At 38.2% G+C, this 21,606-nt stretch overlaps 1 protein-coding gene across 1 annotated transcript; it reads right to left on the bottom strand.

Annotated features, from left to right (window-relative positions):
* Positions 1-963: 963 nt before the first annotated feature.
* On the bottom strand, positions 964-10,501 carry LOC146523795 (uncharacterized). The gene is made up of 7 exons (XM_085135125.1): positions 9,021-10,501; positions 6,271-6,351; positions 5,018-6,046; positions 4,307-4,457; positions 3,882-3,907; positions 3,388-3,515; positions 964-3,002 (listed from the first exon to the last, which is right to left on the bottom strand). Exons 3-7 carry the CDS (start codon positions 5,864-5,866, stop codon positions 2,657-2,659), a joined length of 1,500 nt encoding a protein of 499 aa, XP_084991251.1. The 5' UTR covers positions 5,867-6,046; positions 6,271-6,351; positions 9,021-10,501; the 3' UTR covers positions 964-2,656.
* Positions 10,502-21,606: the final 11,105 nt, after the last annotated feature.

The raw sequence follows: 21,606 nt of genomic DNA, 5'->3' as shown, positions 1-21,606 counted from the left end.
TGTGTGTGTAAGGTCGGGGGGGGGGGGGTCCTATTTCACTGCAGGGCAACCTGCATGTGGCAAATAAAGCTTTGATTGATTGATTGATTGATTTATTGATTGAAGGAAGGACATGCAGTCACAGCTATGTATCAAAATGTTTCTATGAATGTGCCTTAAATTGCTGCTGAAGAATAAAATATCTGCTGTCAGGAAATGCTAATGGTAACCTGAAAATTAAATATTATGCTGCTGTGATCAGACAGGTCTTCTTCATATGCAGTGTTACTTTAGAAAATGTGGCAGCAGCCGTGTACTGTTTTCCATTTCTGCCAGCTTTGCCCAGACTTCTGTCAAACATCTTTGTGTGTTTCCAAACCTGATGCAACTTTAAACATGCAGCTTTGCATTTGTGATCTGTTATACTATGAGAATTTTCAGATGCATGAATGGATGTGAGAGAAAAGTGTGAGAGTTTGCTTGGTGGCCTTTGGTGGTCTGTGCTTGCTCAGCTCTCTTTGCTCCCAGGCGAGGTGAAGCTGCGGTCAGCAAGGTCTACTCACCCTGAGGACAGTGAGGAGCCCAGTGAGAGATTCAACTAACACCACTGCAGCAAGAGAGGGGGATTTGTGGAAGAGAGCCACACAATCCTACGCACATAGATGCCTGTACTCACACACACTGGTTGTAACAATGTTGCACTAATGTAATCGGTAGAAAATGGGCTTCCAGCAGGCTTAGTGTCACATTTACTCCCAAAACATGAGCAAAATAAAATATCTGTAAACAAATTTAAAGGAAGCCAAATGTGTTGTCTGTCTCTGGTATTAATATTATTTAGCATTAATAAAAAATTTAGCTGTAAATGAATTTCAGTATATTTCACTTTATGTTACTTTTTGTTTTGTTTGTGAAACTCATTAAGCTAACAAAACACAAGAAATGGCAGATGGCTGCAATGGCTCATTTGAAGTGAAGTGGCAGAAAATGGATGAAAGGAAAGATGGATGGCATCTCAGTATACACTCTAAGAAATAAAACGTTGGATTTAATTGACAAAGTTAAGGCAATCTTTTCCACAAAACCTGGTCAATTAAACATAAATCAATATGGTTGTTATCTGCAATTTCAATGGTGATGTATATCAGAAGTGAAATTATTCATTAAAAGCAACAGCTTTCCTTTCATTGTTACTATTTAACACCATTAATTAGAATTTAAACACTTTGTTCATTTTATTAACTGTATTGCTTTAGGTTCAATTGACAATATTAATTTGAATTTAATGGGACCATTTAGATTGTGTTTTGGACCTAATTAATTTGATTAATTATGATTTAATGAATAGTTTCATCTATATGCTAAATGTTTAGGTACCAACAAAACAAGTCTAGAAAGGTTCCTGAGTTGTCATCTATACATTGTAATTAGGTGTTTGGACCTTTCAGAGGTCTTCAGCAAAGGTCTAACACTTAACTACACAGTACAGGTGACAACTCAAGAACCTTTTTACACTTGCTCACACGTTTCCATTTATAACATTCAAGATCCTTGCACTTCAATAGAAAACTCTTACACCAAAGCTTACATAAAGTGTAAATGCAAAAAAAAGGGTGCTGCATCAACAACTTTATTTACGGTAAGCCTTAACAAGGCAAAGCTTCTACAGGGAACAACACCGCATAAGGCAATATTAAATGCTTAAAGTGCATGACCAAAATTTAAACATTGGAAACAACTTTCGAGTTTCAACAAAGTGACATTGTAGTGTGCCGTAAGATGTCAAATTCAATACAATTTGTGATTATAGTCAGATCTGCAGATTTACCACAGCAACTTAAAAATCACTGTATAATGCAATTACAGAAAATACTTAAGTGACACAAAAAGGTAAATCTGGACGATTTAATCCCCAGTTCCAAAAATCAGATTCAGAATTATAAGTTTTCTATTATATAATAAATTTTACAATAAAAGAAATGCATAAAGCAAATCTCAAAATATTCTTAATTAAATGCTAAGACCAAAAATCCAGTACTTAACTTGAGTACAGGTGACAACCTTAGAACCTTTTCACATTTGTTTGCACATACACTTTAACATTTATAACACTCAAGATCCTTGACCTACAATGGAAACCTGGTACACGAGAACTAATATGAAGTGTAAATACAAAAAAAATTGTGTTGCTTTAACAACTTGAACAAAAACCTTCAATGAGGCAAAGCTTAAACAGGGAAACAACACTGCATAATGCAACATTAAATGAAGTGTGTAAAATAAAATGTAAACATCTGAAACAACTTTCCAGTTTCAACTAAGTGACAGTGTAGTGAGGAGTAGGGTGTCAAACCTGACAAAATGATTTCAGGATCTACAGTTGTAGGTCTGCAATGGCTACAGTCTGCAGAATTACCACAGCAACTCAAACTGAAGAAAATGTTGTGAAACAAGAAAATATATCCATCTGGGTAATTTTGTCCCCAGTTCAAGAAACTCAGTTTCTGAATAATGTTTTCTTTTCCACAATCAAAAGAAAAATGACATTCAGTAAATCTCTTAAATATTAAAAGCTATGACAAAATATTTACAAACAAGGATCAACATATATATATTTATAAACTTTTAAACAGTAAAACAGAGCACTTATTTTGGGGGACATTTCGGTCTAGAAGAGTCATTGCGTCTCCTTTTGGCAGAGTTTGTTCTTCAGCACTTGTATTTTGTTAGATAGTTTTTTGTCTTCCAGTCCCATGAGCACCTTCTGGAAGAACTCAAATGTGTAGCGAAGTGGCTTTGGGTAACTCAGATTGAGGCAGTAAATTAGCCCAAACAAAAGTGCACACCCGCTCGCCACATCGAGAAGATCCGGCAAGACGGTGCATCTCTCGATAATGATGCCAACATCTTCAAGGGAGTCATCAGGCTGTGCTCCTTCATGGATTATTTTATAAACACCCAAATCCATCCTCTCGAGCTCTTCAGCTTCCATCACGCTGACATCCTGAAAAGGACAGAAATATTTTAAATACGTTGTATTTTGGTCATCGCATCATCTATCTATTCACTCAATTTTAGTTAAAATGGTCCACACTACCCTAATTACACATATCCCTGAATGAGACTGAGGAGAACAGACCAAAGAAAAATGTGGATTTAAGACTATCACCAAATAAAGACCAAGAAGAAGATACATGAAACATGGACAGAGGGCAGAAGGAGTATAGTTTTGCATAAAACAATGTAAGTGAATGGAAACAAAATCCTAGTATTTCCCATGCACTTTATTGTTGGAAGCTAATTTAAAGAAAACTGATTGCTGCCAGATCAGGAGAATGCCTGGGCTTGTTTAGAAAATACACTTTTCAACTTACAAAACTCTGGGAATTATGACAGTCAAAATTTTACTGAGGGGTGGAATATCCCTTTAAAAATAAACTTACCATGTACTCTTTGATGAGATTTTCAGGGTTCTCATTCAGGTATATAATCACAGCTTTAAGGATGCATTCACGCTTCACTTCGATTCGGGAACTCTAAACAAAACAACACATGCAGCACAATTACTTTTTTGAAGTTTTTAGAGACCCCCACAGAACTTAAGTCAATTTTTATTGTTGTTTAACCAATTCATAATTGTTTCTAAGTAATTTTAAACATGCTTTTTGCAAGCAAGTAGTATTTTGTGTTAGAGAATGAGAAACCAATTCATTCCCATAAAGATTATAAGTTATAAGTCCAATTACACTGATTGCGATACATTGGGTCATGGAAAATCCAGCTTTAGCGTGGTGTACCACCCGAAAGAAGGAAGAAAAGTGTTGTTGCATAGGAGTGTTGTTCAAAGGAATCAAAAACATTTTGATAGATATTTCCAAAAATTAATGACAAAAACTACACACTGTCACGTTAATATGAGGTATGCGGGCTACCACCACATTTGCAGTATTTATACCAAGTTTGAGTGAAAAAAAATAATCTATTGTGTCACTGAGTTGTTGCGAAATGTGAAATGTCCTCTGCCTTTGTCTTTTCTCAGTGTAGCTAATTATTCCTTTGGACAATTAATGAGTAACAAAAAAAGAAAAGAAAAAAGCTGCAATGCCAGCAGCGGCACTTATGGCCTCTAGGGGCATGAGTTACTTAGTTCTGCTTTGTGTCAGGACCAAATCCAGAATATAAGCCAAAAGCAAGATGAGAAGTATAACGCAGGAGAGAACAAGCATAAAATGACCCAAGAAAGTTAAAAATACAGGTTAATAACCAGACCTGAGATCAACCTGCAACTAATCTATTAGTTACAGAACATTTTAACAAGACAGAATACCTGTGAAATTGAAGACAACGCTGCTCTGATCCGCTGTTTCCCCTCCTTTTTTTCGTAGAATCTTCATCAACTGGTCAGAGTACTGGTCAAGACTGCTCATGAATGTGGACAGCAGTGGAACTGTGGTGATTCGGGTGAACTCCGCATTGATCTACAAAGTTCAAAAATACAATTTTTAAATAGTTCAGCTCAAAACAGGACTAAATCCAGACCAAACCTGATCTAATCCCAGACAAAAAGTTCTGGTGCTGTCCAGGTTTGATTTAAAGAAAGAAAAGAAAAAAAAAAAAAGGGGGGGGGGGGGAATCGATTAATCAGATGGGAATGTGCAAAATCAATTACGATTACATAAAAAAAAAAAAAGAAGAAAAAAAACGATTTTTAAATGGACAGAAAAGTTATTCCAACATGCCACCCAAAACATTTATAGATGGACCGGCAGAATCAGGTGGCTGCAAAAGAGTGCCTCACCCATGCAGTACGAAAATCACAAAATGCACAAATTTTGCACTTTAGTTGTAAAAGGAAACTCTGACGTGTATCATGTTAGCAACGTCCTGTTTTCCCAAAATTTTTCGTTCCATTGGAGCTGCCCTTCTCACAACACAATTTAGCTGCACTAAGCTGAAAAGACATCAGCTCGGTGACATCAGCTTTGTAGCAGTACTTTTCTGTTCACGGCCAGTTTTTAACCAAGACTCAAACTCATACCTCAGGTACTTTGAAGAGGGCCGGCCATCTGCTCTTGAACTCTGCGATGAATGGCATCTCTTCAATCACCTCTCTTCTTCTGTGTGCAAATGTCTTATCCATCTTTGTTTTGATTATTTGATCGTTGTTTGTTTTCTTCACCTCAATCAGTAGTGCTTGTCGTTCTTCCTCCAGACTTTTCTTCGTTTCTCCTGCAGGGTATTGTGGTAAAAAGTTCACTTCTGCTTTCCGTGGCTTTTTGACGTTGTTTCGACGTGGACTCTTCTCTCGTTCGCTCTTGTGTTGTAGAATGTTTATTGTCACCTCTGGGCACCCTATGTTTCTCAGTGTTGTCCGGTAATTGGCCATTTTGTATTTTAGGCTTACTTTCCAGCCTTCACAGCCCGTCACAGATCCGGTCTCTTTGAGAAAGGGATATTTTTGAATTAACGCTTTTGCGACATCATCAATATCTCCACTTGATGGATAAACTTTGTATTTTGCAATTTCTGAGGCCAACATATCTAATATGTCAGATTTGAGTTTTGGGCTCGGGTCTAAGAGAGTCCCATTGTTTTCATATTCTTGCTGGGCTCTGTGTAACTGAAACTCCACATCAAAACTAAACTTTGGTATTGGAAAGTTTAAGGGCCATTTCCGCAAGCGAAGAGATGAACAAGAGGCACTGGAGTCTGAGGAGGAAAGGATGTCAGTGTCTGGCAAGGATGGTGCATCAAACTGTGGTAATGTCTCTCTGGAGGCAGCTGTGGGTTCTGTGGTGGGCACAGTGGACGGCGCAGAGTTTAAATTAGTGTAAATTACTTTGATTGTACTCTTGTCTTTAATGTCCCCAGTTGTGGTTAGATTCATGTATTCATTGTCAAACTCAACATCTCTATATTGAAAGCCTGAAATCTTCAGTCAATCCAAACTGTCTTTGTATTTCCTCTTTTAAAATGTCCACTGAACCAGGGATTCCAGAAGGAAGCATCAACTTGGATGAATTGTCCACTCCAAGTATCACCCTCAAAGTAGCAGCCATTCTTCAAGCTGAAAAACAAGACCAGTGCATAGATTATCCATAGGGATTTTTTTAAGAAATACTGTCCAGCAGACAATATTTCTAAATACATACATAGATAATTCCTGGATCATGAAACACTACTCAATACAGTCTAAAGAACATGACATTTTTACTTGTAAAAAAATACACTTACTTGTTGCCACAAATGTTTGTTTACCTAACAGTGAGTGAAAACAAATAAAACAATTACCAATGTGAATATGTCTTTTTAAGGTGACCATCCGCAAGTGTCCCACTTCATAGTCGCATAGCGGGTATGGGTCGGCCAGCTCTGTCATGGATACAACAACAACATCTGTTGTTGTTTGTAGGTGAAAAGCTCTATAGTGCTCCATGTACCATGAATTTAGTCTTTTCAGAATAAGGAGGGTCTCTTTTTTAATAATGCACAAATGTTGAATTTCACAGAAATCTGGTAGTCCACCACATGATCCGTGCACAACAATCATTCCCTTTTTGTACTGAATATTGTTCACAAAACCGCCAGTGGCTAAGTTAACAGTAGTCACGTCTGGATGTTTGTTAGAGATACTTTTCACAACATTGTCTCTAAGGACATCCAACGGCACTTCTGTCACGCGAGTAACATCTGTAGAGTTTTCATCATCAGGACAAAGCATTCTATACGCAACCATTAACTGATGTTTACGAGCTAAAGAGCCGGCTATGTTTCTGAAGCTTTTGATGTTCCGAACAGCCTGTTTGAAGAAACTATGCTTCTCCTCAAATCTCATCGTCCATAACGAGACAAGAGGACCAAAACATTTGATCATTTCTGCATAGTGCTCAATAAAGTGGTGTTTAGGCATCAGTTTTTGGTTAGGAAATAGTTGTTGGTAACGTTTTCGGTGCTCTGAGACCTTACATTCCAAATATGCAACAGATTGAAGACTGTGAACAGGAGCTACTACAAGCTCGACAATATCTTTTAAGTCTAAAATAACCAGCCAGGCTGGTTCATCAGCAGGGACATTTGGTCCAATGATAAAAGGAAGCAAGCAAATAAGACACCAGTTTTCGTGTGCGTTACCCCCAAGAGAACGTCTCTTCTTCTTACTTACAGCTTTTAATAACACAATGGGGCGATTAGTTTTATCTCCTTCCTTGTAAGGAAAAGAACGAATACGATTGTTCAGTTGTTCGAGAGAAAAATACTTTTTTGACACGAGAAGGTCAATACACTGGGCCAACTCGGCAAGAACGATTCCTTCAAAGAAATCGTGCACAATGTCGGGAGGGTAACCAGTAACAACATTAAAATACGAGAGGTTATCCGTTAAAACACACGATTTTCTTACACCTAAACAGTTCACACCGTTTTCTTGAGCAGTCTTGATATGAAGCCGATGATTTTCCTTTGTTCTTCGTTCAAATGATCCTGTCTTTACCTCACACGTATTTATATCAGGAAGCTGGGCTGTACAGAAACGACAAAAATAATTAGCTGAAAAATTCTCCACAAATCCTCCAAGCCCATGGGCCCCCAGATTATCAGCAACGACACACTGAACGGTACCCTTGATAACCGAACCAAGGAGGGGCACGAATAAACCTTGCTTCTCAAGTCTGACTAAATCACGCAGCAGAGGCTCAAGTACTTTTTCATAACCAAAAGATTTAATTAATTCACTTTTACACAACAGTGCCAAGTAGATTGAAGAAAGGGCTGAGCTGCAACCAGAAGGCAAGTTGCCCAGAATCCAATAAACCGCACAAAGTTTGTCTTTTGCGAGATGTTCCTAGTGGGTTGCACACTTCAAAATCATCAATATATAGGCATAATGAAATTCTGAGCTCTTCACTTGAAAAAAAATATATTGTTCTTCTGATTCTCACCGTCTTGAAAACATGTAAGCAGTTGTGAATTTGAATGACTCCTTTTATAGTTTTCAACTAGCTTTCCGACAATATCTTCACGTTGAAGTAACTGCTCCAATAACTTTAGCAGTGGAATATATTGAAAGGTTTTTTTTCCCCCTCTAGAACATTTTACTCTAGAACATATTCCTCTGGCTCAACAACATTAAACTTTTCATAGTAAAACTTCTTGCGCTTAAATGTTGTTTCGAGTGATCCTCCTTTTGCAATACTTCTAAGTAGTGGATTTCCAGTGTATAATGCAGTGCATAACTCATTCACTAGCGATGCACTAACCTCAATATTATGCTCCTTGAGAATGGCCAAAGTTAAGCTATTTGTTAAGGGTAAAGCAGAAGTAGTGAATAGAAAATGTAGCCCCTTGAGTAAATTGTCAATTGCTGATGTTGGTACATGTGAAAAGACCTCCAACTTTAACAAAACCAAGGCAAGGTTTTTAACTACAGCTTCCTCCAAATTTTCACTAACTACACCAGCTTCACAATGCAAGTCAGAGGGCCCTTCATCTGCAGACTCCTCAGAAAGATCATTCTTACTTGTAAATTCAGTTCTTTTCACTATTTCGTTTTTGAAATCTTTTAGCGTGCATGAAGAATGTTTTCTACTCTTGTGTGTCTGGAAAGTACCATACACATTAGTTTTGAAAGAACAATTTTGATAAACACAATCTACTGTCTCCAACCTCTTGAGATGTTTATTAATATGGAGGAAGTATTCTCTGCTTGTTGATATGTGGCTTTCAGGACAAGAAGAACAAGTCAAAATAACATGTTCTACAGTGTGAGAGGGTGTAGCAACATGTGCACGACTTAGATGAGTCCTAACACCACCCCATGTTTTGAAAGTACAAGGACAATGACTGTAAATGCACGGATATGAGCGTCTCAGACCAAGAATGGAGTGTTTTAAGTCTCAAGTGTTTTAGAATTTGGTACCTTTTAGATACACTTAAAGAGCAAAGCTTATAACACCACATTCATAACCTAAAAGACCAAATAAGAGAATTCAAAATGTAAAATTGCGTATTAAGGAAAAAGTAAATAATATGAAAGCATTAGGTACCTTCAACATGCACTTTTGGAGCACAGCTCAAATCTCCGCAGCTCCAAATTCCACAACCAGCAACCTGAGAGAAAAAGAAAACCAGAAAAAATTAATCGTGTACAGTGAGACACATGCAAAGGGGTAGCACAGAGATGGTCTAAACTTAAGAACAATCCTGTTTCTTTTGAAATGTATTAATAATACAAGTTAAATTTCAAATGCTCCAAAATTTCTATTACTCATTTCATAAATCTGTTCCTGTGAGCATGTTTATCATTATATACCGGAGCAGCCCAGTCTGAACGTGACCCACTTGGCCCCAAAAATAAAATCAAGTGGTTAGTGCTCCGTTTTTGTCGGTTTGTGCTGGTAAAATCATCGTTTGTATCGCTAGGTGTCAAAGATATTACACTTTTATTTAATAGGTCATTCAGAGTTCATCCCCCCCCCCAAGCAACACGAAAATGGCCCAAAATAGGTCAAAACATGCCACAAAATGCTCGGGTGCGAGTGAGCGTTTCCTACGACGTCTACATCACCCGGACGCTCACTTGCGCCCGTAAGCACGGGGAGCGTGCTTGACGCCCGTGACGTCATCGCGAAAGAGTAAAACATTAATAACTGGAAAACCGTAGCAGCACAAATGTTAATTTTAACGGCACAAACAAGCACTAGCCAAGCCGAGCATTTTGTGGCATGTTTTGGCCTATTTTGGGCCGTTTTCGTTTTGCTTGGGGATGGGGGGGGGCTCTTCAACTCTCAATGACCTATTAAATAAAAGTGCAATATCTTTGACACCGTAGCAAACAAACGGAGCACTAACCACCCAGTATACTTGATTTTATTTTTGGGGGCAAGTGGGGGTCACCTTCAGAGGTCTCTTTGAGACGCGATGCACGAAGATATGCAAACTACGCAGTTCTCTTCAGTGAAACAGACGAGTATGGACTCGTCAACAATCACTGCACATGTATCACAATTCTTGTTCGGGCTAACGTTCTCCTAACTTGATAGTGCAATAAAACAAATAAAATAAGTGTGCTATTCGGAGTTCGAAAGAAATTTTAAACGCAGATGGGACAATATTCAGATGTGCAGTAACGTCGAATATGCAAATGAATGTTTCCAATGCTAGCAAAATGCTAACCTAGAGAACACATACGGCCCACATATTTACCGGAAAAATATACGCCATATATTATCACAAAGTACTAGTTAAATTATATTCTATTAAAAATAGGAAGAAATTACCTTAACTCCAACGGATGAATCGTGATTAATCCCTCTTTCCAGACATGTGGCCAAAGCACACTGTGGCGTAGATGAAGAAGGTCAACGCGTATGCGCGAAGATTTTTTTTTCATTCTCTGCGCATGCTCAGAAAGGATGTGGAAAGGGCTCTTTGGATTTAATTAAATGTGTTCAATAAATTGGAAATATCAATATTATTTAACATTAAAACGGTTTAGAATTAATTAAATCAAATTTAAAAATATTAATTACACCCATAAGATTAACAATTTTAAGTATATTGAACTATGAATTAATTTTTAAAAAGCCCATGTTTTATTTCTTAGAGTGTACATTGTTCTCTGAAAAACTGTTGTTAATATATGTCATTATATAGTTGCAGTTATTTATGTCTCATGTAGGATATTCTGTCTGTGATGATTGATGGTGCCTGTCTAAAAATGTGTATTTGGGTATTTTGCCTTGTGTCATTTTGAAGTAATGTCAATTGGACATAGTTTGATATGCTGGTGGAAAAATTGTCATCACTTAGTGAAGGCTTTTTATGTTTGTGACCTTGTTTGTTAAAGCATGGTTAAAGCTTGTAATAATCAGGCCAGTGGGAGTAGCTTTATTTTGAAGTCGATTTTTTAATATTCAGGTTAATGCTGCAATTCTGGACCTGTGTCACTATTGAATTGTGTAGCTATGAGCCATTAGCTATTAGTTTCACTTCTTTTAGCCATTTGTGGAAATGTATTGTTAGCGTGCACACTGGTTAATAAATAAAGTTGTGTATAAATTTGTTTTTAATTTCAGTAACTTGTCCTGTTCATTTCTGGATTAATCCTTTTGAAGAGCATATTGGAGAATTGGAGACTATCCCCTAAAAGAGCCAATCAACAGTCAAAATGGGAAATATTAGCCAATCGTGCTATATTGGCACATATTGACATTTAATAAGGTGAACAGTTTAGTTTCATCAATGTGTCATGGCAGGCATCTCTGTATTTACTAACAAAGCACAGCTATAAAACACTGTTCTTTTGATTGTTTTTTTGGTGTTTGTAAAACATGAATTAAAATAGGACCTGTTTAGTGCTATTGTGGAATGAGCAATTAAACTAATCATATCCACACTCGGGATCATACAGTTAATAAAGACAGTGTTGGGAAGGTTACTTTTAAAATGTATTCCACTACAGATTATAGAATACATGGCCCAAAATGTAGTTTTTAACGTAATCTATTAAATTTCAGTTTAACTTATTCTGAATACATTGGATTACTTAATATATTGTCATGATTTTTACAACCAAGTGAATGTGCTATTGCTGTGGAATTTATTTCTATTACTAAAGGCTACTTGCCACCAAGCTAACATTGGTAGCTGGCATTAGCTGAGGTTAGTTCATAGACTGCTTTCAGAACTGCACATGATTATTTGCACCTAGCAGGTTGTTAATCCTATCCATAAAATCTAACAGTCTGCAGTCTATGAACTAACCTCAGCTAAAGCCAGCTAACAATGTTAGCTCAGTGGCGAGTAGCCTTCAGTAATAGTAATAAATCACACAGCAATAGTGCATCGAACATACTGAAGTGGCACATAAGGTAGCTACCACAATTAAAACAAGGTAGTTGCAGTAGGTAGGCTAACATTAGTTTTTCGAAAAGAACTTACTTCCAGATGTTTCTTTAGGTTGGAGGTGGAGTCTTTTGACGCTGAGAGCAGCTTGGTTGCTGGCAAACAGTTTGCATTGCACGGTCAGATTTTGCCCCTCCCTTTCTTCTTTAAATGTCAAGTGGTGTTTGAATTTCCAAGTAAGAAATGCATTCCTGCCCGTGCACTGCTGGCTCTGTTGTGCTGGCTCCGGGTTCATTGTGTAACTGACGCCACCAACATTAACAGGACGCTTACATTAGAGCCTCTTTTTGTTTGATTTGTTTGGGTTTCTGGCAACGGTGGAAATACCAAAATTAAACAGGAGACAGAGAGGGGATAGCCTAACATATGAAACAGGAAAAGACAGTAACTTTTTTTTTAATTATTATTTTCATGATCATCATTACAATTACAATTTATTCCAAAATGTCAGTAATTGTAATGAGATCAAATTAAGTATGATTTATGATAGTATCCCTACAGATCTCACCTGATGTGGTCAGTGAACAACAAATTCTGTATATGTTGGTAAATACGGGGCACCGTTTGTAACGTGACACATGCTGAAATAAAGGCAACATTTTTCCACATTTAGCTCAAAACCTTACAAAAACATGTTTTTTCGAGTCATTTTAAAAAAAAAATTCAATTCAATTCAATTTTATTTATATAGCGCCAAATCACAAAAACAGTTGCCTCAAGGTACAGCAGAGCTTACAATAATAGATACAGAGAAAAACCCAACAATCATATGACCCCCTATGAGCAAGCACTTTGGCGACAGTGGGAAGGAAAAACTCCCCTTTAACAGGAAGAAACCTCTGGCAGAACCAGGCTCAGGGAGGGGCGGCCATCTGCTGCGACCGGTTGGGGTGAGAGAAGGAAGACTGGATAAAAGACATGCTGTGGAAGAGAGACAGAGATTAATAGAATGTACGATTCATTGCAGATAGGTCTATTAACACATAGTGAGTGAGAAAGGTGACCAGAAAGGAAAAACTCAATCCATCATGGGAATCCCCCAGCAGCCTATGACTGTTGCAGCATAACTAAGGGAGGATTCAGGGTCACCAGCCCTAACTATATGCTTTGGTAAAAAAAGAAAAGTTGTTTACAACATTTAGTAAAATATTAACCTATTTATATTTAAAACACAATTTTAAATATTAAATCTAAATGTTAAATATTAAATCTAAATGTTAAATCTACATATATTTAAATCTAAATGTTAAATCTAAATATTACAGGAAACAAAATATTTAGCTAATACTTAGCTTGTACGGATCAACGGAAATACCAAAACAAAAGCTTTACGAAACCCTCCAGCGCGAAAGTGTGCTGGTGGTCAGGTTGTGTCTGCTCTCCCCTGACAGTCCCTTCTCTGGGCATGCTGGTAAACTGAAGCAGCTCATGGCGGTGAGAAGCTGAAAACATCGGAAGATCCGTTTTGTTGGCCATCCAAAGACTCAGCAGTAGTGCACCCTCAGCAGATGAAATCTCCACTTCACAATCGTCGCACCCCATCGCTGACAAAACGGATCTTCAGATGTTGAGCCGTACAAGCTAAGTAAATAAATTTGCATGTTAGCTAAATATTTAGTTTCCTGTAACATTTAGATTTAACATTTAGATTTAGATTAAATATAATATTTAGATTTAACATTTAACATTTAAATGTAACATTTAAAATTGTGTTTTAAATATAAAAAGTTACAAATATTTTACTAAATGTTTTGAAAAATGACTCAAAAAAACATTTTTGTAAGGTTTTGAGCTAAATGTGGAAAAATGTTGCCATTAATTTCAGTATGTTTCACTTTACAAACGGCACCCCATAGTTAAATGTACTGATTCTTATATAGCGCTTTTCTACTTTCCCGGCGCACTCAAAGCGCTTTATACAACATGCCACATTCACACAAGAACTTTCTACTATATAAGTGTTTTCTAGCTAACATTCACATGGATGCATCTGAGTGTTAGTATGCCCAAGGGTATTTGGCATGTAAATATGGGGGAGCCAAGGGATCGGACCACCAATCCAAGTAAATTTGAAGTAAACTTATGAAGATGTGGCCAAATTTGGTTTTCACATTCCTATGATTTATTAGCTTGTTGCCACTTAAAAATTACATTCTCATAGATTCTTAACTCTTCTCAAAAAACCTCCCCACTGGGATGGTGCCTAATATGCCAGATTACCAGCCCAGCCCTGGCTACAGTAATGCTGATGCTAAAGAGCCTTTTCCAGCTGCGTTATGATCTTACACTGTACCTGTCCATTAGTGATGGGATTTCCGGCTCTTTTTAGAGATCCGGCTCTTTCGGCTCGGCTCACTAAAAAGAGCCGGCTCTTTCGGCTCCGAACCTGCTCTTCAGGTTGTTTTGTTGCTTTAATTATTTAATCATTAACAATAATATAAAATTATGCAGAAAAGGAATTACTAATGTTAAAAAAAGTGGTTGTTTATATATGGCCCCTAGAGACAAAGCACGTACAAACTCTAAAGCATATACAAACTCCAAAAAGCACGTACAAACTCCAAAACACATTTCTAGCATGAACTGAACTTCCAAAACAGAGCTACCCAGATAACTTAAATTACACAATTGAAAGCATATGTGTATTGTTTGTGTATTTATAGACAAACACTCATATTTATTCAAATAATTAAAAAAAAATTCATTTACCTGTTACTACCACACACCAAATCCGGTTGTTGATACTTCCTGGCTTGTGTAGCCACTAGGTAACAAAAGCTCAACACTGCACCCAGCATCCTGGAGCACTTCTGTTGTCTTTTGTACGTGATTCTGAGTTTGTACGTGCTTCTGAGTTTTTACGTGTTTTGGAGTTTGTACATGCTTCGGGGTTTGTAAGTGCGTCTGAGTTTTTACGCGTTTTGGAGTTTTTACGTGTTTTGGAGTTTGTACGTGCTTTGTCTCTATGGTCCACCATAAATATACTTTATTTATTCACTCCACATAAAATGTAATAAATAAATCATATAATACAAAGAACAACTATTTACATTTCAAACTTTTAACTATTTAAATTTTCAGCTTTTTCCTTTTAAACAAATTTAACGTGAAACAACACAAAACACTGCAAACCACAACACAATTAAATATAAATTAAAATATTAAAACAAAAAGAATATGCACATTCTCTGTCATATGGGCCTGTATGATTTCTGAATCCTTTATCATCTGCAACTGAAAATAGTGGATGATTACTATACCTTTCTAATGTGACGTTGTTGTCCCTGGCTCTCTTTCTCTCTGGCTCTGATCCTGTGCTACTGCAAGTGTAACTAACGCCCCTCCCCCCTCTGCCGGTACAGGCCGCGCGCAAGTTTAGCGGAAAAAAGGGCGAGAGAGAGGGTGAGAGAAAGAAAAAAAAACCTCACGGCTCCCAATAAGGAGCCGGCTCGCGTCGTTCACTTCAAAGAGTCGACTCTAAGAGCCATTTCGTTCGCTAACGACCCATCACTACTGTCCATGAAGGTGGAAAACACCAACATTATACGACCCACCAGCCTTTGTACTTCAGAAGAATGGAGTGTGTACCAAACAGCAGGTCATATCATTTGCCAGCTGTTTTAATGTTAAGTCCTCTAAAAAGCAAAACATCATGCACTAAATTTTAAACCTGTAATCTGATCTACATACATACAGGTTAGTTATTCAAGAAGCAGTTATAAGTAACCTGTGCATGAAGGTTCTGATATAGCTGATCCTTTTTTGTGCTGTATTTGCTCTGCAGTACTGCTTAAAATGTCCCTCAAATCTGTAGCACTTACAACATGCACATTTATTATTTAAGACAGATAAACATTTTGCTTTCTTCCTCTCCTGTCCTGAAAAACCCTCACTTTCATTCATGCTGTCTGCATTTGATCACCTAATCAATGTCCCAGTGGGAATTTTGCAAGAACATTGCTCTGGGATAATTATTGTTCTTACTATAAAGTTTCAACTGTCCAAAAATAAAATAGAAGCAGTTGGATTGAGATAGGTGCTCTGTAGTTTGAGCCGTAACAGACAAGCAACCATGATGATAAGAGGATTAGTGATGTGTGTGATGTTGATGGACTCTGGACCTCTACTGTGAGACACAAGCTATAAGCTAGATGACAGTGGCTGGCTGAGAGTGAAATGGCTATCATCCTGTTAGTAAAGTGATGGCTCACCCATGCCGTTTGACAGAAAGTATTATTTCAGTTCAGTTCAATACAGTTTTATTCATATAACACCAATTCACTACAACAGTTGCCTCAAGGTGCTTTATATTGTAAGACCTTACAATATTAGAAAGAAGCCCCAACAATCACACTATGAGCAAGGACTGGCGACAGTGGGAAGGAAAAACTTCCTTTTAACTGGAAGAACCATGCTCAGGCAGGGGTGTGACCAGTTGGGGGAGAGTGAATAGGATTATGCAAGACAGTAATTAAAAAAAGATAAAAAGTGAATAATAGACACCAGAAACCAGCTCCTATGCCAAAGCACATGAGTTTTAGTATATAGGCCTGATTTTAATGATAACGTACAAATACTGAACAGCTCTTTTTCACCAGCTATAATTAAATGTTAGACAGAGGCAAGACACAAGACACGATATTAAGCTGGGTGACTGCTGACCAGTGCTGGGATTAACGCGTTATTAAGTAACGCGTTACAGTAACTACGTTATTATTGTGGTAACGAGCACGGTAACTAGTTATTATGCCAAAATCAGGAACGCGTTAATCATTACTGGGATTTAGATAGGGTCGTTATTTGTTACTTCGTGCGGCAGCTATCGCGGAGCTTCCACATATTCAGTAACATTAGCAAGTGGTGGAGGCCAGCAGGTGGATGAGGGAAAGGGGAGGCAGGAGGAGGAGAGACCCGAGGCGGCTACCGTCCGAGTGTCAGGTGAACTGAACTTCAGGTAAGAAGTTATGACCTGCAGTCTATCTGGGTCAGATATAAACCAAGTTTAGGTGGAGTTTATTTTCGTTGTGCTGACTTTTTCGTACTGGGTACTCGCTAGCATGATGTTCAGAAGGTTAATTATTAAAAAACGGAATCATCTCGTATTCAGAGAAAATATTTCGTATTGTGGTGAAAAGGAACACAGTTTATCCTGTACTTCAGCTACAATGGAAAAAGACACAAAGCTGGAGTTATTCTGTGTCTTTGCTGCACAGCTGCCTCTTCTTCTCTCATTCTCTCCCCCTCCCTCTCCTGTTGCTACTTCAATCATGAAACTGATCAATGATCAGCTGATCGGCTTTTCTCTCTTGTTTGTTTATCACTCACTTTGCGCCAGAAAGAAGAAATCAGCGGATGTCGCATTAAACAAGAGCAACACATTTAAGCTTGATAAACTGTTGTTAGAATTTATTTAATATTAATCTAGTAGCAGTTTATGTTTGCTGGAGCCACGGCTGTAAAAACTGCTGGTCATGATATCAGTTTGGATATATGGTGAGAGGGAAACATGAAGATGAAACCAGGAGATGTCCTTACTGAATCATCAGAGCTGAACAGGTGATGGAGAAACAGGTTTACCTTTTAGGTGACATGAATGAGTTGAAGGGAAGTTATGAACTGTTTCTGAGAGACAAATAACACCAGGATCCTTTTCTAAGTAGCTGACAGCTGGTAACTGTGCAGGGGCGGATCTAGCAAAGTTTTGCCAGGGGGGCAGGTAGGACATTAACAGGGAAACGGGGGTACAAAGAAATACTTTTCTTTCTTATTCTCATTTAAAATGTCTAGCTTTTAATAATTAATTATCTTACAACCAAAGTTTGTATCTGATGTAAAATGTATAGATATCATACATATACCAACAAGACAGTGTACATCACTGTCACAACAGCGTCTGTTTTCATTCAAAGGCTTTTCCTATAATACCTGGTGAGCTAGTCAAAATGCCCGGGCCAATTTTTTGTCCCAGTCCAGCCCTGTATGCATACTGTATGTTCAGTATACTGTTTTGACACATGAATACAGTGAAGACAGAAACTCAGTAAATGATTACACACCAGTCAGCAACAACATTAAAAACCAACTACCTAATATTGTGCACTTATCCCTTATGTCAGCGGTCCCCAACCCCCGGGCCTTGGACCGCTACCAGTCCGTGAGTCGTTTGGTACCGGGTCGCGAGAGTTGAGGCTCAGGTGTGAAATGTATGGTTTTCAGGGTTTTCATCGGTTTTCGGTTATTTATTCGGTTATTTTGTTATCGTTTTTATCATTAACTCGGTTTTCCTGGGTGTTTTTACGTGTGTTATGAATAAATCTTCTTTTTTTCGGTACCGGTACTAGTTTTATGTTGTTGTATTTATCCGCGACATCTTAAAGGCCGGTCCGTGAAAATATTGTTGGGCATAAACCGGTCCGTGGCGCAAAAAAGGTTGGAGACCACTGCCTTATGTGACCAAGACAGTTATGTGTGATGGTCCACATTATATAGCAGAGACCATTGCTATTGTTGAGTGTCACTTTGATCTCACTTTGTGAACGTGGCTTGCTTGATGCAACTACAAAAAGTGTATTTACAAGTGACTATGAGAGTATAAAATACATACAACGCTTATGCTGCTACATACACTCAAAAACAGTTGATCTGGGGCAAGTGTGCTTTGTCTTGTCCAAGCAATCCAAGCAGGTACTAAAATGTGACATCATGAGACTGCATGCGACTTATTGGCTGGTCAGTGGCATCACTCGATGAGTCATGAAAGCTTCTTGTTCACGAAAATGAAAATGGTGTCCTGCCTTAATTCCTGAGATTCTGTTCTGCTGGGTTGGGCCATTGGAATCACGAAAGAGCATAAATGAATTCTGTATATCTAAAAATCCTGTTAGCTTCCTCTAATGAGCTCAGCTAAAGCTATTCTTTTCATAAGAACACTGAACTCGAGAGCATATAATGCTTACTTGAGAGCTGGCAAGCTGTCACTTTCTTTTCAAACCCTCAGCAAGACAGACCCCCCACCCCCCCACCCCCCCGTCCTGCCTTCAGTTCAGACCTTTCACTCAGTGGAAATATTATAAAACTGTTACATTATAAAATAAAAAGTACAACAAAGGAGACTCTGAGTGACTGAAGGAAGCATAGCATTTCAGCTTCAAAATGACAGCAGCTGGTCTCTTCAGTTTTAGTGTTTTAAGTAAAGGTGATGCAATCCAGTAGGGTAATGTGCTCAAATCCCAACATGGTGTAGGCATCAGCTTATGTCAACCAGTTATTTCACTGACTAAAACAACAAGTCTCATTCTTCTTCAGCCACACAGGCTTTATATCCATCCTGTTGGTTTATAATGGAGCACAGTAACAAATAAAATAATTTCCCCCAGGGATCAATAAAGTATACTGATTCTGATTCTGATATACCAACAGTCAGGTAAGTCGAGATTAGCTTTACTATGACTTGACTGCTGATAAACTGAATGGGAATTACTTACAGGCTTCTTGAAAACTACTTCTTGAAACATTAATAAAAGCAAAATTTTCTCTTAGACTGCATAAACTGCTAGCTACATAACAGATGATCTCTCATATATTATTCATATACAGTGTTGGGACTAACGCGTTATTAAGTAACGCGTTACAGTAACTACGTTATTATTGTGGTAACGAGCACGGTAACTAGTTATTATGCCAAAATCAGGAACGCGTTAGTCGTTACTGGGATTTAGATAGGGTCGTTACTCGTTACTTCGTGTGGTGGCTATCGCAGAGCTTCCACAGATTCAATAACATTAGCAAGTGTTGGAGGCCAGCAGGTGGAAGAGAAGGAAAAGAGACCCGAGGCGGCCGCCGGTCCAAGTGTGAACTGAACTTCAGGTAAGAAGTTATGACCTGCAGTCTATCTGGGTCAGATATAAACCAAGTTTAGGTGGAGTTTATTTTCGTTATTCTGACTTTTTCCGTACTGCGTACTAGCTAGCATGACGGAGTTTCTATACAGCTGGGTGGGTGCTATGAAGTTAATGATGTTGAACTTTATTTTGTTCATAAGTTATTAGAGTTGCCAACCGTCCCGTCTGGTATTCAGAGAAAATATTACGCGTTTCTTATTGAGGTGAAAAGGAACAGTTTGTCCCGTAATTCGGCTACATTGAAAAAGGCACAAAGCTGGAGTTATTCTGTGTCTTTGCTGCACAGCTGCCTCTTCTTCTCTCATTCTCCCCCTCCCTCTCCCGTTTCTACTTCAATCATGAAAACTGATCAATGATCAGCTGATCGGCTCTCTTGTTTGTTTATTGCCCACTTTGCGCCAGAAAGAGGAAACCAGCCGATGTCGCGTTAAACAGCAGCAGCACGTTTAAGCTTGATCAGCTGTTGTTAGGATTTATTTAATATTAATTCCTAGTATCAGCTGATGTTTGCTGGAGCCACAGCTGCAAAAAAGCTGCTGGTCATGATGTCGGTTTGTTTATCTGGTGAGAGGGAAACATGAAGATGAAACCAGGAGATGTCCTTACTAAATCATCAGAGCTGAACAGGTGATGGAGATACAGGTTTACCTTTTAGGTGACATAAATGAGTTGAAGGAAGTTATGAACTGTTTCTGAGAGACAAATAACACCAGGATCCTTTTTAGGTAGCTGACAGCTGGTAACTGTGCGGGTGCGGGTCTAGCAAAGTTTTGCCAGGGGCGCCAGGTGGGGCATTAACAGGGAGAGGGGGGCACAAAGAAATACTTTTCTTTCTTATTCTCATTTAAAATGTCTAGCTTTTAAAAAATAATTATCTGAATCTTACAACAAACGATTGATGCATATATACCATCAAAACAGTGAACATCACTGTCACAACAGTGTTTGTTTTCATTCAAAGGCTTTATGATTTTTCCTATAATGGCCAGTCTCTAGTCAAAATGCCCAGGACGATTTTTTGTCCCCATCCAGCCCTGTATGCAGCTCATCTGCAGTCTGCTGTTACCTACATCTTCCTATTCAGAAGGCAGAATTTCCGAGTTCTGAGTACAATCAAAGCACCACGACTGCAGTTTTTTGTGTTGGATGTAAAAGGCGCACATGATGCTGTGACGTAGGCTAGAATCATGGCAGCAGTCAATGACGGTCCAGGCGTGGGATTTCTCTCGTGGAAATATGCACGTTATCTTTTCCTTTCTATTGGTAGGTGGCACAGTGCACTTGTGGCAAGTAAGCAAGCTAGAAGACTGGCAGTCTTGCTGGGTATCCAGTTATGGAAGCAACACATTAACAAGAGAATTCTGAGTAAAACCAAAGTTACTTTCCCTAGTAACTAGTTACTTTGAAAGTAACGAGTAACTTGAAGTAACTGAGTTACTTTTGATAGAAGTAACTAGTAATGTAACTAAGTTACTATTTTAAAGTAACTTACCCAACACTGTTCATATATAGATTATTTTGTAAATTTAAAGAAATTTACAATCTGTGATGTTGTTTTATGTGTGTGTGCAGGGCTGGACTGGGACAAAAGCCATAAAGCCTTTGAATGAAAACAAACACTGTTGTGACAGTGATGTACTCTGTCTTGGTGGTTTATGTCAGATTTCTATAGATTTTACATCAGATACAAAATTTGGTTGTAAGATTCAGAAATTATTTATTAAAAGCTAGACATCTTAAATGAGAATAAGAAAGAAAAGTTTTTCTTTGTGCCCCCCTTTCTCTGTTAATGCCCTACCTGGCCCCCTGGCAAAACTTTGCAAGA

Source organism: Neolamprologus multifasciatus, chromosome 2 (assembly GCF_963576455.1).
Source record: "Neolamprologus multifasciatus chromosome 2, fNeoMul1.2, whole genome shotgun sequence".
Lineage (NCBI taxonomy): Eukaryota > Metazoa > Chordata > Actinopteri > Cichliformes > Cichlidae > Neolamprologus > Neolamprologus multifasciatus.
This window is presented reverse-complemented; position numbering and strand designations above follow the sequence as displayed.